Below are 16,910 nucleotides of genomic sequence, written 5' to 3' on the forward strand. Positions count from 1 at the left end.
CCGACCCGGAAGTGTCAGAGCCAGGGCGCGTGGCCGGACCCTGGGAGCGCGTTCCCCGACTCTTTCGACTCTTTCGTAGCTCTTCGCGCTTTTCTGCCGATCTTTGCCAGCCTCACAGCCAGTGGAATTTTAGCGCTGTTTTCATTTCCCTGAGCTTGATTATTTTCCTATGTTTATTTGGTCCTTTGTAATCTGTTACAGTAACATGTTAATGTCTTTTGGGTCACTCTTCTGCCATCTCTTAGTGTCTTTTGCATGTTGATCATATATAGCTCGTCTTAGGTGTATTTTTTCCAGTTTATTGTTGCATTTTAGTGTGGCTTATAGTTGTTTTGGACAACTATAAATGTGGTTTATGACAACATTTATAAAACTATAGAATGTTTTCACTTTTTACAAACGTTTATGGTTTCTGCCTTTGGTGTCATGCTTGGAAATCTCTTCTCCACACCTTTACGATATAGAAATCACGGCTTCATTTCTTCACAGTTAAATCTTTAATCCATTTAGAAGTCAGTTTGGCACATGATGTGAGGAAGAGCTCTTGGTTTCCAAATGGCTAGCTTTTCATGCATTATAATGATTGATTTACGGGAAAGTTCCCCAGCCAGAACTCTAGGAGAACAGGGTTTTTGTAGCATTTGCCTCTTTGCCCCCAGCTCCTGTGTGGTTACTGGTACATATTGAGTGAATACATCCAGTGTGTATCTCAAGCATTCACTGAAGTGGACATGCCTCCACAGACCAAAATATTCTGCCTGTATATTCTCTGTATTGCCAGCAGCAGGTCAGCAAGCATTTTTCAAGAGGGTTGACTCTAGTCTACATTAAAATTGCTGAGCTGTTTAAAGGTTTAATCCAGTCCTGCGGCTCTAGGTTAGTTAATAAGTGATCTTTTAGTGGACTCCCCCCACCCGATCAAATCATATCATCTATTTTCTTCATAGCACCTGTTCCATATGTAGTTATGATTTATTCTGTGGCTCTGTGAGCACAGATCCTGTTTCACGCATCTATCCCTACCTCCTAAACCAGTGCTTTTCTCACAATAAGGACCTAATATGTCTGTCGAAGGAGTGAAAGAATCGAGCACAAATTGATGTGGACAACTGGACAGTCAGCTGTGCAAGGTTGACCCATCCTAAATTCCTCCTTCAGGTGAGTGGTTAAAAGTGCAGCAATATTAATAAAGTCCATAGTTGATTCAGATTTCCTTAATAATAAACCCCATAGTTGTCTCAGATTCTTAATTTTTACCTAATGTTCATCTTCTGTGTTTAAGTACCAGGACACCACATTACATTCAGTCACGTTTCCTTAGGCAACTCCTGGCTGTGACAGTTTCTCAGACTTTCCTGGTTTCTGATGACCTTGATAGTTTTGAGGAGGCCTGGTGTTCTGTAAAACGTTCCTCAACTGGGATTTATCTGAGGTTTTGGGTTTTTTTTTTCTTATGATCAGACTGGGGTTATGGGTTTGGGGGAGGAAAACTCCCAAGTGCCATTCTCATCAGATCTCATCAAGGGCATATAGTATCAACATGATATTATTCACTGTCGATGTTAACCTTGATCATCTGGCTAAGGTAGTGTTTTTCCAAGTTTCTCCACTGTAAACTAGTCTTATCACTTTGTTCCCTCTGAAAAGAAGTCACTATGCACAGCCCGCCCTTAAGGAGTAGGGGGTTATACTGTCCTTGAGGGCAGAGTAGCTACAGAAATTATTTGGAATTCTTCTGCAGAACTGTCTTTTCTCCCAGATTTAGCTAATCATTTATCAGCATGAACTCATGGATATTCCACTTTGAGTTGTTAACCCGGTACAGGTAACCCCGCTTTTTGAAAGTTTACCCTAATTACACTGCTTTGCTTTTACAAAAGACCTTCATTAGTACCTGTTTTCATTGCCTGAAAGAGATCCTAAGAGGATTTTCACTTTTATGAAAAAAGGGGAGAAGTGAAAATAAAATCAGGGGTTGGTTTTGCAGTGAGCACCCCAAGCAAGGAGGCTGGTGCCGCTCCCACCCCAGGACCTCCACACATCTCAGCATTGAGCTTCCATAGCTCAGAACTGTGTCTTCGAGCGTTTGCGTTTTACCTTGATTGACTGTGTTTGCAAGATGTTATCCTAAGGTAGGGGCACCTGGGTGACTCGGTCGGCTAAGTGTCCAAATCTTGATTTTGGCTCAGGTCAGTAGAGACCTGCATTCGGACCGGATCAGGCTCTGCGATGGACGTGGGGCCTGCTTGAGATTCTCTCCCGCTCTGCCTCTGCCCCTCCCCCATCTCAAAAAAAAAAAAAAAAAAGATGTATCCTAAGGTAAGAAAAGCTTAAGAGCAGTTAATTTTTTAGGTCTGGAAACAGTAAATGTTTCCATATAAATTCATAGTAATTGCTTCACTTTACTGCATTTCAGCTAATGAGAGATTTCCTAGAAATACTTTTTTAAGGTTATTTATTTAGAGAGAGCACAAGAGAGTGGGGGAGGGGCAGATTGAGAATCCCAAGCCACCTCTACACTGTCAGCACCACGAGCTCGAACTCACAAACTATGAGATAATGGCCTGAGCTGAAGTCAGCCACTTACCTGACTGAGCTGGCCCGGTGTCCCCACTCTACTACTCTGATAGCAGAGAAGACTGCACTGCTTGATTTTGTTGCTCAAATGCTTCCCATTATTGGCCTCTGGGAGAGCCTTCAGCTGGCCCCCACGGCCCGCGACAGGCCTCTATTAGTGCAGGGGCTTTTCACACGTTTGGTTTTGAGCGTTCCTGGCACAGCGTGTGCATTTCCTCCCCCGGTCCATCCCAAGTAATGATGAGGGAAGTTGAGAGAGGCCTTTGAAGACAGAGTGACTGACGTGACTCTAACCACAGACCAGCCCGCATCGGGCAGAAGATCTGACCTGACTGGAGGCTGGACCAGCTTCTGGAGACTGGAGCATAAAGCGGTATGTACATACAGCAGTTAACACTTGCAAATCACTTAAAGAGAAAGATGATATCAAATTTATTATCCTTAAGTTCACAATGACATGGAGAAATTCTGTGTGGGAACATCCTCTCTGCACGCTGGACCCAGCGGAGCCCGGCTGGGAAGAGCCCGTGGGCAGGCACACCGACCAGTAGCCCTACAGCTTTGTGGGCTGCGTGGGGGTGAGGTGGGCAGGCCCGCTGGGCGGGGGCAACACCATAGGCAGCGCATTGCCGCCCCTTTCGTGCCAGCATGTGTCCAGGATGGGGTAGAGCTTGCCCTGGAAGTCAGCCTGGAACGTGTAGAGCGGCCGCAGGTCATCGGGCCGGTCGGCATCGAAGAAGGTAAGCTCCCCGTGCTCGTAGTGCAAGTAGACGCCGATGCGGTGGGGGTGGCCGGCCACGGGCAGGGGCACCCGAGGGCACCCAAAGGCCTCGTACACCCGGCCCTCCTTCAGGCCGATGAGCCACACGCCATTCTCCGGGGACTTGCTCAGCTTGCCCTTGCGACTGGCTGTGCCCTTGATGACCCCCAGGCGCCAGTCGCTCTTGCCGCCCACCACCACCTCCCAGTAGTGACGGCCGCAGGAGAAGCCCCGGCTGGCCAGCACGCAGGTACTGTAGTCAAAGCGCTCCGGCTGGCTGGCTCGCCGCTGGGCCAGGAGCCCACACTGCACCACCGTGTTGCCCTTGGAGAGTTCCAGGAGGGGGTGGGCGGTGGTGGGGTCCAGCTTGAGGGACTCCGGGGCTAGGAGAGACCCAAGAAGTATTTGTTCTCAAGCTACACCGAAAGCATCAGACCCCGGCCCAGAGGAGGCCCTGAGCTCCTCGGGAGAGGAAGTGCACAGGCCTCATCCTGAATCCAGGGGCCTTCTGAGCAGGGGCGCAGCAGAGGCAGCCCTCGGGCCTGATGGATGAATGAACAATGCCTGAGGGGGTGGGAAAGACACGGGACAGCTGTGCGGGAGGCACTCTGGTTAAGAGAAAGGGCACGCACCTGCCTGCCTATGACGGCGGTGCAGATGGAAGGCCCTGGAAGACAGCCCATCCCATGTGCTCCACAGCTAAACTCCCCAGGAGAATCCTTATCAAGTGCAATTGTTTTAATACCCTACCAGCCTGCTCAAGGACAAACTATTCCAACTGACCTCTGGATTACCTGCCAACTATTCAGTTTACACCAAAACCACACAAACAACATTCCCGGATCAGAGATCATCAGTTTCTTTCCTCCCCTCTCCCCTTTCTCTTTTATAATGAACTCTATTTGTGTCTTGGTTAGATGAAATCAGTTTATCGGCTGATCTCCTTATGTGCTAGTAACAAAGGAATTCATTAAATGTCTTCATGTTATTTTGTGACAGAGCAGTAACTACCGTTTATCAAACACGAAGCTATACACACATATTTGAATGTTTATAGACTACACGGGCTTTCACACTCCCTCTTTACAGATGAGGAAGCCAACTCAGAGCACAGGTTGGCTCTTCAGTTAGTAAGAGACGGAGCTGTCTGGTGGAACCCCAAAGCCACGCTCTCACCGCTAACCTATGCAAACACCTTTCCAGTCTTCTGCACCCTAAACTCTGGCACGAGTAGCAAACCCCTGCCCACCCTGCATGGCAGCCCCCGGGGAAGAGAACGGGCTGGAGCCTTACCCGGTAGAACCTTTCGGAAGAGCCTTTTCCACACAGTCAGCTTGATGTCAGCCTGGTGGAGGCCCGGCTTGAAGGAGATGGGGCTGAAGGCGCCTTCCAGAGGCCGGGCCTGCTGGAGCTCTGCTCTGAGGGCGACAGTCCTATGTGATGGTGGGGCTGCACACCGCGTACCCCAGCCCTTCACCCGTGGCCAAGCCCAACCAGCCAGTCACAGCTCAGGGCACTGTGCCCTCAAGATGCCCATCATTTCTTCCCCTCCACCCCACTCTCAGAGGCCCTGGCATCAGCGGTTCTCAAAGGGAGACCTGGAGGCTTGTCAGAAATGCACATTTCTTGGGGGCCCATCCCGGACCTGCGGAGTCAGAAAGTGACTACCTGGGCCCAGTGATGGTGTAACGAGCCCTCCAGGTGGTTCTGGTGCACGCTAACATTCGAGGGCCGCTTCTTTATATCCAGCGGCCCTGGCCCCCGGCCACAGCTGGAGCGGATGCCTGCTCCCAATCAGCTACGCTGTCCATTCTTTTAAACCAACGCTCCTAACCTGACTGTCCCAAAGACCAAAGGAAACTTGAAAAACACAAGGAGACGCTCACAATCAGAATCTAAAGCTAAGAACTGCACGGCTATTCATTTGTTGGGACCGGAACATTGATCCGATCCCTTCCCACCAACCACAGTGCGGGATTTGAGGCCCCTCACCCTGGCTCTTACCCACCTCTCCCACTCATCGCCCAGCCTGCCCTGTAGCATACGTTTTACCCCATTCGCACTGAGCTCTCGCTTCTCCCAAGTCTGCACACTTGAGCCTTTCACGTGACCCTTCCCCACTCTGCCATCTGCCTCCCACCCGTCTTTGAGGCCCTTAAAGGCAGGGGTGTGACTCATCTCCATGTTCCCTGGGCTCAGTACAGAGCCAGAGGTGGGCGGCTGCGGCCAAGGCACTGGTGCAGCTGCAGGCAGGAAGTGGGGAGAGGAGCCACCAGATCCAAGCTGAGAGCTCCCTCCCAGGTTATTACCTGGAGGCCACGGAGTGATACTTCTGGAAGACAAGACAGGTGGGTTAAGGCATGGGGGAGGTTCTTGGGACCCCCGGGGACCTCCTCAGCATGGGTGACACTCCCTCGTCCACTCACCCGGATGAACTCGTGGTGACTCTCATTACTGAACTGCTCGAGCGCATGCTCGGCCTGGACCAGCCGCTCCTGAGTGCCCTTGGCCTGCTCCAGCTGCATGTCCAGGGAGGCCACGAGGCCGCGCGTGTGACCCTCCAAACCCTCCAGGCACCGGGCCTTCTCCTCATCTACCAGGTGATGCAGCTCCTGGAACTCGCGGCGGATCACCCAGCTGAAGACATCGGATTCATTCTGGGACAAGAAGGGGCTGGTCACGGCCGGAACCTCAGCCAGAGCTGCCTGCCTACCACTGACCCCTGTGTCCTCAGGCGCTGGCAGCTTAGGCCTCCCTGGGCCTTTCCAACCTGAGCTGGTTCTAGAACTTGAGTTGCACACTGACTCCTGCCTGTTCACACGGCGCCTGGGCACCCCCCTGTCGCCGCGGGGGGAGAGCAACAGAGGCTGGGGACAGACTGGGTCCCCAGCACCCATTTCAAGCACAGTGGCTCTGCCTCCTTTGGTCCTATGAAATGTGCACGTAAGATTTTGCTTTAGTACAGGGTTCTGCTACTGGAAAAAGTCTGAAAGGGCCTGGGAGAGCAGACGGCAGACCGCCAGAGTCCCTGTGTAACCCCAAGTTCAGCCTCTGTCACACACGGGAAATGCCACCTCCCTGTTGGGGTGAGAAAGTTTAACCAGGAGGACTCTCAAGGGACACAGGTGTCCTGCTCCTGTTTCACAGCTGCCTGCAGGGCCACCAGGAAAAGCAGAAGCCACCAAGGGCTTCAGGCTGTTCTACACCTGTGCTCCGAGGTGCTGGGCAGGCAATACACAGACTGTCAAGGTCAAGCAGACACGGTGGGGAAGGCATTGGGGGCGGGGGTGGGGGGAAGGCAAGAGAGAGTCATGCCCACACTTTGAGCTGTTTATGTCTGGTACTTAGGTTCTGTGTTATCTCAGCCCCAAGGACAAGAGGGACACAGCCAACTTGGACAGAGTCCTGACAACTGAGTTGATTCCCCTGAGGGGATTTGCCCTTTCCCCACTCGGCCCTGCAGTGCTTTGAATTCTGGCCTTGTATGAAGGCATGGGTTTTGGTAAAGGGAAAATCACAAATGGCCTCTGCAGCAATGCTAAGGGGACCAGCCCCAGCGTTAAGGGGACAGAGGGAAAGGGCACTCACGACAATCCGGGTCCTGTTGTTCACCAGCTTGGCGATATGCTCTTCCATCTTCTTCTGCTCCTGCTTCAGGTCAGAGATGAGAGCCGCTAGCTCCTCCTGGGGGCAACGTACCACAGCCTCGTGAGGAGCTGACCCCTGCACCCCTCCGGCTCCTCGGGGCCAGCCCCGGGCTTCACCCTTCCAGGGGACATCACAGTGGCCACAAGCACTCCCAGTGGAACCAGGGAAAGGGCTCCCCGGTACTTTTGCCTCCAAAACAAGTAAGATTGTTCAAAAATATTCCACGTTGAGGGCAGGAATTACCCAGACAGAAAAGGATCTCCAGGTCACTCCTCTTCAGGACATGGAGACAGACACTAAACATGGTTACAATGACCTGGAAGTCCTCACACAACATCCAAGAGGGGCGATGACCAGTCTGAGGCCCACGCTCCCTGAGTGGAATGCTGGCCGACCACATAAACTCTCTGGTCACCAGCAGATTTAGAATGAGTGGGCATTTGATCAAGAGTATCACAAAAAGGCTGGCCCCAAGTGAGGCCAGTGGGGCATACAGTAGCCCTGGGGATTCCCCAATCCCTAGGAAGACCTGACTCAATCCCTGGCAGGCCAGGGCCTCCCTAGGCTGAAGTAAACTCCCTTCTCCTGGGCTTTCCTAGCCCCAAATCTGACCACTTTTTAAAGGTTCAACCAGGACCACCCAGACCCCCATCCAGCTACACTGCTTGAGTGGAGCCTTCCTGGTTTGTGCCCATGGAGGGTACACAGTCTTTGGCTTAGATAGTTCCCAAGCAAAATCAGTGGCAAGAGGGGCTCGACTGGAAGAGCATGTGACTGCCGATCTCGGAGTCATGAGTTCAAGCCCCACATTGGGTGTAGAGATTACTAACAATAAATAAACTTAAGGAGGAAAAAAAATAAAGGAAATCAGCTGCAAGAGGCTTTCCAGAAAGGAGCTGAGTAAAGAATAAAGCCAATGTAGGGCTAAATGGACACACAGTCTTGCTCTGGAAAAGGAGGCATCAGAAGATCTCACAGCAACCTGAGAATGGAAGTCCAGTGGTTTAACTCTCCTGAGGCAAAGAGAGATGGGATTAGTTCTTTCCTGTCAACTAGGTCACAGTGAGAGCAAACAGAAACACACAAATAATCTCAAGATCTCAATCAACTGGAGGAAAACAGGCATGTGTAAAAGGGATCTAATAAGGAACAGTTTAGTTGTGTCACAGCAAAGAGTCTTGGGATCACAAATGCCCACATCCAAAACCAGGAGCCAAGCCATCCCCAGCTCTAAGCCAGAAACGATGAGCGAGCTCCTGTGCGTCCCCTTCTCTCCCGGCTGATGCAACACAGGCTCGATTTCCCCGCACTGCAGTCTGGCTTCCTCCTCCCACACTCCACTGAAAATACTCTTGCCAAGATAATCAGTTCTTACTGCTAAGCCTAACAGACTCCTTCCAACCCTCAGCAGGGATTTCACACAAGTGATCTTGTTCTCATGAAAATGCTCTGTCCTGATCTCCAGGAGGCCATTAGCTAGTGTTCCTGTTCCCTCTGCTGAGTCTTTCTGTCCCTTGTGGGGTTCTCTGTCTCCCCAAATCTTAAACCCTGGGGTCCTTTGGGGGCATCGCCGTGTCTTCCCGATCACTCTGCAGAGTGGGTCTTTTCCACTCCCGTGGCTTCAATTACCACCCATACGTAATTACTCCCAATCTTTTATCCCCAGCCTCAGTCTCCCGTCTACTCCCCAGCTGTGTTTGGACCACATCACCACTCTGCTTAACGCCCTCCAGAGAGCCCACCACCATGATGGCCTTCTGAGTAAACTACAGATCCCTTCCCATTTCACATAAGATTTTGCAAGACCTGGCCCCTGTTTACCTCTCTCCTAACAGAACAACCGATAATTCCCCAAATCTCTCTCCTGATGGTTTGCAGGGCTGCCTTTATACATGGAATGCTTTCCTCCCCTTCTTTTCCTACCGCGTCCTCCTCGTGGCTCAGGTCTTGGCTTAGCAGTGCGCCTCCTCCAGGGAACCTTCTCTGACCACCTGAGACCATGCAGGAGCTACATTCCAGGTGCTCTCACCATTGCCTGTATTTAACCTCGACAATAACACCCAACCCATGGGACGATCAGACTCCCAGACTGTGAGCTCCCCAGGGTGGGCAAACTTCTTGCCCGCTTACTGTGCGCTCTAGAACAACATCTAGCACACGTTAGGTGTCGAGCAGACGTCTGTGGGGAAGAGGGGCTGGTGGATGGCCTGGCTGGCCCTGTGCACATTTCATACTTGTCTCCTGGGGTTCCAAGAGCAAAGAAATGCCAGGAAATCCCAGGAACAGTGACAGGGGACCCCTCTGCCTTCATACTTGATGCTCTTTCTTTTTCCCCCGCCCCTATCACCTGTATTTTGTCATTCTTTACCTTTACTCTCCCTTCCTCCCAAGCACTATGCCAGGTGCCCTATAACAATTCACTTTCAAGGATCCTTCCTGCCCTTTTTTGATCTGTTGGCAGTGAAAAGAGAACTGGCCACGGTTTGAGTCTTAGCTCTGCCACTGACACGCTGTATGGCCTTGGGTAAGACCCTTAGCTTCTCTGAGCCTCAGTTTCCTCGTTTGTAAAATACAACGATAACCCCACTCGTCATAAATCTTAGATCAGCGTATTAACCTCGGATGGTATCATCGTCATTCATCTTGAACGATGCTGTGCTACATCTGACGCCAAAGTTCATGAGCAAGAATCCACTGTTTCTGCAAATACATTCTGAGCTTTTACTACATGCTAGGCATGGCTCTAGGCATGAAAATACCCAAGGAAACCAAGTGCCTCCCCTCACGTGTAGTCTGGGGGAGGCTTCAAAAAGCGGATGAGAGCTACAAGAAAACACTGAGCAGGGGGAGGGGCTAGCACTCGACAAGGGGCTCTCGGTCATGCCGCTCAGCAGTGCCCAGCACCTGGAGACTAGAGCTGCTCAGAACACTCTCTGAAAGTTCTGCTCCAGGACAGGGCGGCAGGGCGCTGGCATCCCGGCCCGGGACGCTTCTGTGCCAGGCGATGGCGCCAGAGAGCACAGGAGCTGGGCTCCGTGGGCGCCCCCTGTCCCTCTCCCGCCTCCCCCCTCCAGCAGCCTCGCAGCCCACCTTCATGCGGCTGTAGACGGTGGAGACGGGCGTGACGCGGTGGTGCTGGTGGGAGCCCAGCAGGCCACAGAGGCCGCAGATGAGCTCCTGGTCCCTCTCACAGAAGAGGCTCAGTGGGTTCCGGTGGTGCTCACAGACCTTGGGCTCCGTGTCCCCAGGGAGCTGGAGGGCTTCGATCACCCGCGCCAGGGAGACGTTGGGCGGGGAGCTGCTGCTATCCACCTCCTGCCGGCACACTGGGCAGCGGAGCTCCGAGTCCAGGTGGCGAGACATGGACACCAGGCAGCCCTTGCAGTAGGAGTGGCCGCACTGCAGCATCATGGGTTCCTTGAAGACCTCCAAGCAGATGGGGCACTGAAGGCGGTCCTCCAGCTCGGGCACACTCACCTGCCACGCCATGCACGGTGCCGGCTGGAACACAGGGCGGCTTTCTCAAGCCCTCTCCCTCCACCCCGCGCCCCCANAACGCCTATGACCTTGGGCCCGTTTCCTATCTTTATTTTCTTTGTAATTTGTTTCTTTTTTGGGGGGGGGACACAGAATCTGAAGCAGGCTCCAGGCTCCGAGCTGTCAGCACAGAGCCCAACGTGGGGCTCAAACCCACAAACGGTGAGATCATGACCTGAGCCAAAGTCAGACACTTGACTGACTGAGCCACCCAGGCGCCCATTTCCTATCATTAAAACAAAGGGCTTAACTGGGAGGGAAATCACTCGGAGAAAATAGGATTCTCCATTTTCCACCCTGATTTGGAGGTAAACACAAAAGGTGCCATCTGCTGGGTCATTTGCAGCGGCACCAACAATGTGCCCTCCAGCCGCAGCAGGCGTCCTGACCCAGAACTGGACAGCCAAAACAGGCAAAGGGCCTTCCTACTTTCTAGATCAGGTCTCAAACTAGCGAGCAACTGCCGGAAGCACAGTTATATCCGATCCCCGAGTTCGCACCTGCTCCCCATGCAAACTGCAAACTGATCGGCACGGAGAGAGAAGCACCAGGCGGAAGCCGGCCGCAGACCCAGGGAGAGCCCCCACAGCGAACTACCTGCTTTCTCACAATCCCCTGAGCCGGTCGCTGGATCTGCCCAGCCTTCTCTTCTCCCCAGGATGGGACACGGGCGCTAAGGCATGTGGGGATTGTAGCTGACCACCTGCTCCGCCCTTCGTCTCTGCCCCTTTCCTCCGCCCTTTCCCAGCAACACCCCTGTGTCCTCAAGGTCACCCAGAATCAGGTGGAAACTGGGCCACATCACAAGACCCAGGAGGCAGCCTCCTTTCAGCCGGCAACACTGATAATTCCAACATTTAGGTGCTCACCTTGGCCACGTTCTGGGGAAGGGGGGAGACAGAGGAGCGGCCCCCAGCCACACCTTGCAGACCCCAAACAGGAGTGTACTCATGCCTTCACCCCATTCTTCGTGAATCTATTTTTTAGAAGGTAGTTTTATTCAACTTAAAAAAAAATTTTTTTAATGTTTTATTTATATTTGAGAGAGAGACACAGTGTGAGCAGGGCAGGGTCAGAGAGAGAGAGAGTTACAGAATCTGAAGACAGCCTCCAGGCTCTGAGCTAGCTGTCAGCACAGAGCCCGACACAGGGCTCGAACCCACAAATCGTGAGATCATGACCTAGGCCGAGGTCGGACGCTTAACCAACTGAACCACCCAGGTGCCCCTATTTATTCAACTTCTTGAGACAGGACCTCTATAAAGTACACAGATCTTAACTATACGCTTAATGTATGCATTTCACACAGTTACTCACCCTCAAGATAAACATAATGTTTCCAGCACCCGGAAGATACTATGTGTTCCCCAATCAGAACCCCCCTCCCCCGCCCTGACAAGGATAGCCACTCTCCTGACTTCTACCATCATAGGTTAACATAGCCCAGTTTTTTGTTTTGTTTTTTTTTATTTTTTTATTTTTTTTTAAAAAAAATTTTTTTTTAATGTTTTATTTATTTCTAGGAGAGAGAGAGAGAGACAGCGTGAGCAGGGGAGGGTCAGAGAGAGAGGGAGTCACAGACTGAAACAGGCTCCAGGCTCTGAGCTGGCAGTCAGCACAGAGCCCGACGCGGGGCTCGAACCCACGAACCGTGAGATCATGACCTAAGCGAAAGTCAGACGCTTAACCAACTAAGCCACCCAGGCGCCCCTAGATTGTGCTCTTTCGTGTCTCACTTCCTTTACACCATACCACTGAATTACAAACTTTTGTATACAAAGCTTTCAAATATTTAGAAGTTCAATGACTTTTTTTAAACAGCTTATTTACTTATTTTGAGAGATCATGCATGTGTGAATGGGGGAGGGGCAGAAAGAGAGAGGAAGAGAGAGAATCCCAAGCAGGCTCCATGCTGTCAGCACAGAGCCTGACGGAGGGCTTGATCCCACAAACCGTGAGATCATGACCTGAGCCTAAAGTCAGGAGTTGGACACTTCACTGACTGAGCCACCCACGTGCCCCTAAAGACATTTCTTTATATGCTTAATAAATATTACAGTCATAACACACTATGCACACCATGGAGGTGTGGTAAAAAATTGATTCAAAAAGACAGAGATGGGAGCAGGTCTCCTGAAGTGTTAAGAAACAAGGTGCTTGACCCTCCTACACTGTTGGTGGGAATGTAAACTGGTGCAGCCCCTCTGGAAAACAGNGATGGCTCAGTCAGTTGCGCGTCTGCTGATTTCAGCTTAGGTCATGATCTCATGGTTCATGAGTTCGAGCCCCAAGTCAGGCTCTGTCTGCACTCAGTGCAGAGCCTGCTTAGGATTCTCTCTCTCCCAAACTAAATAAACATAAATAAGTAAACATTAAGGAAAGAAAAGGAAAGAGCCAAGGAGCTCTACACCAGTAAGACAACCACCCCCCGGAGACCGAAGCACCCCTGCCTGCCAGCCGGGGTGCTCTCTACCCCATGACAAGCAAGACCAAGGTCTGGCACAGGCATGTAGAAAGCTGATTTGAGGGGCACCAGGGTGGCTTAGTCGGTTAAGCATCCGACTTCGGCTCAGGTCATGATCTCATGGTTTGTGGGTTCAAGCCCCACGTTGGGGCTCCGTGCTGACAGCCTGGAGCCTGTCTTCGGATTCTGTGTCTTCCTCTCTCTCTCTCTGCCCCTCTCCCATTCATGCTCTGTTTCTTTCTGTCTCAATAATAAATAAACCTAAAAAGTTAAAAAAAAAAAAAAAGAAGAAAGCTGATTTGCTAATTCAACAAACATTTACGGAGCCCTTGATAGGTGTCAAGCAGCAAGTTGAGCATTCGGAAAACATCAGAGAACAAGACAGGTGAGGTTTCTGTCCTTTTGAAGTTTGTGATATAACCGTAGTAGGAGTGAGGCAAGGTCATCAACAAGACGCCATCATATTTAATGCGAGACAGGGAGGAAACAGTGTGGTGAGAAAAAAAGGCAGGAGGGAACGGCTTGGTTAAGGGGCACCTTCAAAAGGGACAGGGCAGCGTCTTTGAGGATGGACGGTTGGGACCCGAGGGATACAAAGATGCCAACTACCTGAAAGACTTCAAGAGGGCCGACCAGGCACTGGGCAGCAAACGAAGTCTCCAAGGCCAGAAAGAGCTCGGCATTTAGGAGGTACGCTAGGGGGAACCTGAGTAGCTGGAGCGTGGAGAGAGGGAACACCAGGCGAGGAGGTCAGAGGGGCTGGCGGNGCTCCAAGGCCAGAAAGAGCTTGGCATTTAGGAGGTATGCTGGGGGAACCTGAGTAGCTGGAGCGTGGAGAGAGGGAACACCAGGCGAGGAGGTCAGCGGGGCTGGCGGAGAGGGCCCTGGAGAAGCGCAAAGGTTTAGACTGGGTTTCAAGGACAGTGAGTGGGAGCTATGGGAGGATTTTAAGGCAAAGGAATCTCATCTGACATATTTTTAAAAGACCACTCTGGGGGGCGCCTGGTGGCTTAGTCAGTTAAGCATCTGACTTCGGCTCAGGTTGTGATCTCGCAGTCTGTGAGTTCAAGTCCCGTGTTGGGATCTGTGCTGACAGCTCAGAGCCTGGAGCCTGCTTCGGATTCTGTGTCTCCCTCTCTCTCTGCCCCTGCCCTGCTCACACTCTGTCTCTCAAAAATAAACACTAAAATTTTTTTTCTAAAAAATAAAAGACCACTCTGGCCACTGTGTAGATAATGGATTAGAGGAATGTTAGCACCTGAGTGGATAGAACGTGATACAGAAAAGGTCAAGGGAAGATGGCAGGTAGGGAAATCTAGAGTCAGATGCCGGAGGCCGCTCAGGTGGAGCAACTAGCTGAGTAGCAGTGGTGTGCGGACTTCAGCAAACACCAGAATCACCTGGGCTGCGTGTGAAACTACAGACTTCTGGGCTCTGGCCTAAGTTTCTGATTCAGGAGCATGGGAATGGGCTCAAGAGTTTGCATTTTTAACAAGTTTCCAGACAACCCTGCTGCTAGTCTGGGGGCTATGCTCTGAGAACCACTGAAAAAGGCAATTGGGCATAGGAGCCTGGGGCTCCAGTGCGCACGGGAGGCTCTCAGCTGGCCAGGAATATACCACCTATTTAAGCACAACACATATGTAAACTCGTGGCAATGGCTGGGATCTCTCTGGGATTAGAACAGAGAAGGGCTGGGGCACCCGGGTGGCTCAGTCAGTTAAGCATCTGCCTTCAGTTCAGGTCATGATCTCATAGTTTGTGAGTTCGAGCCCCGCATCTGGCTCTCTGCTGCTCTCACAGAGCTTGATTCAGATCCTCTGTTCCCCTCCCCAGCTTGCACGCTCTCTCTCAAACATAAAAAACAAAAAAACTTAAGAACAGGGAAGGGCAAGGGTCGAAGGATAGAGCCCTGAGGTTGTTAGTGTGTAGAGGTCAAGAAGAGTAGGATGCCTGAGAAGAAACAGCCAGTAAGATAGGAAGAAAATCAGGAGAATATAGTGACCGGGAGGCAGATCCATTTGATCCCTGAACACTAGAGAACTTTCTCAGGCAAGAATCAGGAAGACAGTCAGAAGAGGAGGCAAGAGGACTCAAACCCTGAGAAGATTTGGCATGCTCGTGCTAACTCCCGTGTGTAGAAAGGCCATGAGCAAGGACAAGAGAGAGGCCTCTGTGAGCTAAATGTGGCCCCCTGGCTGATACCCAGCAAGGATGTGGGGGCCTCAGGTATAGAGCTGCAAGGATCTAGGGTTACCAACATGAACGAGCTTTAGATTCTTCCCCAGAGCCTGTATTAAGGCTGAGGCCTTGGGGCACCTGGGTGGCTCAGTCAGTTGAGTGGCCTACTTCGGCTCAGGTCATGATCTGACAGTTTGTGGGTTCGAGCCCCGAGTCAGGCTCTGAGCTGTCTCTCTGCCCCTCCCCTGCTTGTGCTGTCTCTTAAAAATAAACATACATTAACAAAGTTTTTTTAAAAATGGCTGAGGCCTTGATTTTAGTTCAGTGAGGCTGGCTGGTGTCTGACCTACAAAACTTACAATAAATAGATGAAACCATAAATACCCGTTGCTCAGAACAGCTAATTCTGTAGTAATCAATTGTAACAACGATAGGAAACTAATACAGAAAAAGGGGAAAAAGGCATTTAAAGAGGGGCCAACATCATCAAATGCTAACAAGAGTCCAGGGATCTGAGGACAAAGGGCTATCTTATGGATTTGGCATTAAGTGCAGTCTTGGTGGCATGGACCAGGGGAAAGTGATATTGAAATGGGTTGAAGAAAAAAGAGAGGGTGAAGAGGTATAGATAAAATAGTTGAGAAAGGCTCTGCAGCAACTTTTTTGTTATTTTTGAGAGAGACAGAGCTCAAGCAGGGGAGGGGCAGAGAGAGAGAGGGAGATACAGAATCCGCAGCAGGCTCCAGGCTCTGAGCTGTCAGCGCACCCCACACAGGGCTCGAACCCATGGACCGTGAGATCGTGACCTGAGCCGAAGTCGGTCGCTTAACCAAGTGAACCACCCAGGAGCCCAACAACTCTTTTTGAGAAGTGGAGCAGACTAGGCCTGGGGCCACCTGCAGCAGGAGTGAGATGTGGGAGGAAGGGGGGCTTGTTTAGGGTGGGTCATTATAGGAAACATAGAGGCTGAAGAAATCCAGTAGTCAAGGCAAGATGGGTGCAGGAAAGAAGGGCCACCTCTCAAATCCTGGAGCTGGCAAGAGCCGCAGGCCCCAGGGAAACAGCAGGAGGGGGTGGCATCTAGGGTCATTCTTGCTTTGCACCCGGTGGGGGGGGTGCAAGTGTAGGTTCTGTGGATTTAGCGACTGCAACGTGAAGGACGACGTTGCCTTGTTCTCCCACCAGTGGGGCAGTTTGACTTTAAAGGCCTGTCTGCGTCTACGTTTCTCCGGCAGGCACCGGAGGGACAGGAAAGGTGAAGAGTGGAGGTAACGCACTTCTGTGAGGCCAGACACTTCCAGCAGCAGGCCGTTTCTGGAACCCTGTCCTCCCCAGCTCGCTCCCGCCTCGTGTCCCACCACAACCCCCCCCCCCCCAGTCCCGAGCCCGCTGCCAGTCCCGACCACCCGCGTGGCCCATTTCCTCGCGCCCCCCCATGCTCCCTGTCTTGCCCCAAAGGTCCCCTGCGCGCGCCTCCCCTTCATCCACGTCTCCGCACCGAGTGCTCCGTCTCTCCCAGCGTGGCACCGCCCGCCCCATCTGCCAAGCGTAGCCCGCTCGGGGCGTCCCTGTCACGTGCCCGTCAAGCTCCGCGCATGCTCTCACCTGCCCGGTCACCCACACACAGCGCCCCACCTTGTCCCTTTCCTAAGCCACGTCTCGCCTCGCGTGTTCCCGCCAAGTGCCGCGTCCGACGCCGCGCCTCCCATCGCGTGACCCATTACGCGCCGCACGTCACGTCCC

At 52.0% G+C, this 16,910-nt stretch overlaps 1 protein-coding gene and 1 long non-coding RNA gene across 6 annotated transcripts; one reads left to right on the plus strand and one right to left on the minus strand.

The window, feature by feature from the left end:
* The first annotated feature begins 19 nt into the window (after positions 1-19).
* LOC144242912 (uncharacterized) lies at positions 20-4,269 on the plus strand. 4 transcript variants are annotated; one of them, XR_013338488.1, is made up of 5 exons: positions 20-1,158; positions 2,877-2,950; positions 3,225-3,317; positions 3,431-3,587; positions 4,037-4,269. It is a non-coding gene; the product is annotated as an uncharacterized LOC144242912 (long non-coding RNA). The 4 variants fall into 4 exon arrangements; XR_013338485.1 differs by having other exon boundaries at positions 3,509-3,587; XR_013338486.1 differs by having other exon boundaries at positions 3,509-3,587; positions 4,091-4,269.
* On the minus strand, positions 2,961-16,836 carry TRIM50 (tripartite motif containing 50). 2 transcript variants are annotated; one of them, XM_077777951.1, is made up of 7 exons: positions 16,773-16,836; positions 10,076-10,486; positions 6,926-7,021; positions 5,764-5,994; positions 5,647-5,666; positions 4,631-4,755; positions 2,961-3,720 (listed from the first exon to the last, which is right to left on the minus strand). In XM_077777951.1, exons 2-7 carry the CDS (start codon positions 10,472-10,474, stop codon positions 3,131-3,133), a joined length of 1,461 nt encoding a protein of 486 aa, XP_077634077.1. In that variant the 5' UTR covers positions 10,475-10,486; positions 16,773-16,836; the 3' UTR covers positions 2,961-3,130. The 2 variants fall into 2 exon arrangements, with proteins under 2 accessions (XP_077634077.1, XP_077634076.1); XM_077777950.1 differs by having other exon boundaries at positions 5,647-5,669.
* Between the last annotated feature and the right edge of the window lie 74 nt (positions 16,837-16,910).

This window comes from Crocuta crocuta, unplaced genomic scaffold (assembly GCF_008692635.1).
Source record: "Crocuta crocuta isolate KB4526 unplaced genomic scaffold, BGI_CrCroc_1.0 scaffold217, whole genome shotgun sequence".
NCBI classification, from domain to species: domain Eukaryota; kingdom Metazoa; phylum Chordata; class Mammalia; order Carnivora; family Hyaenidae; genus Crocuta; species Crocuta crocuta.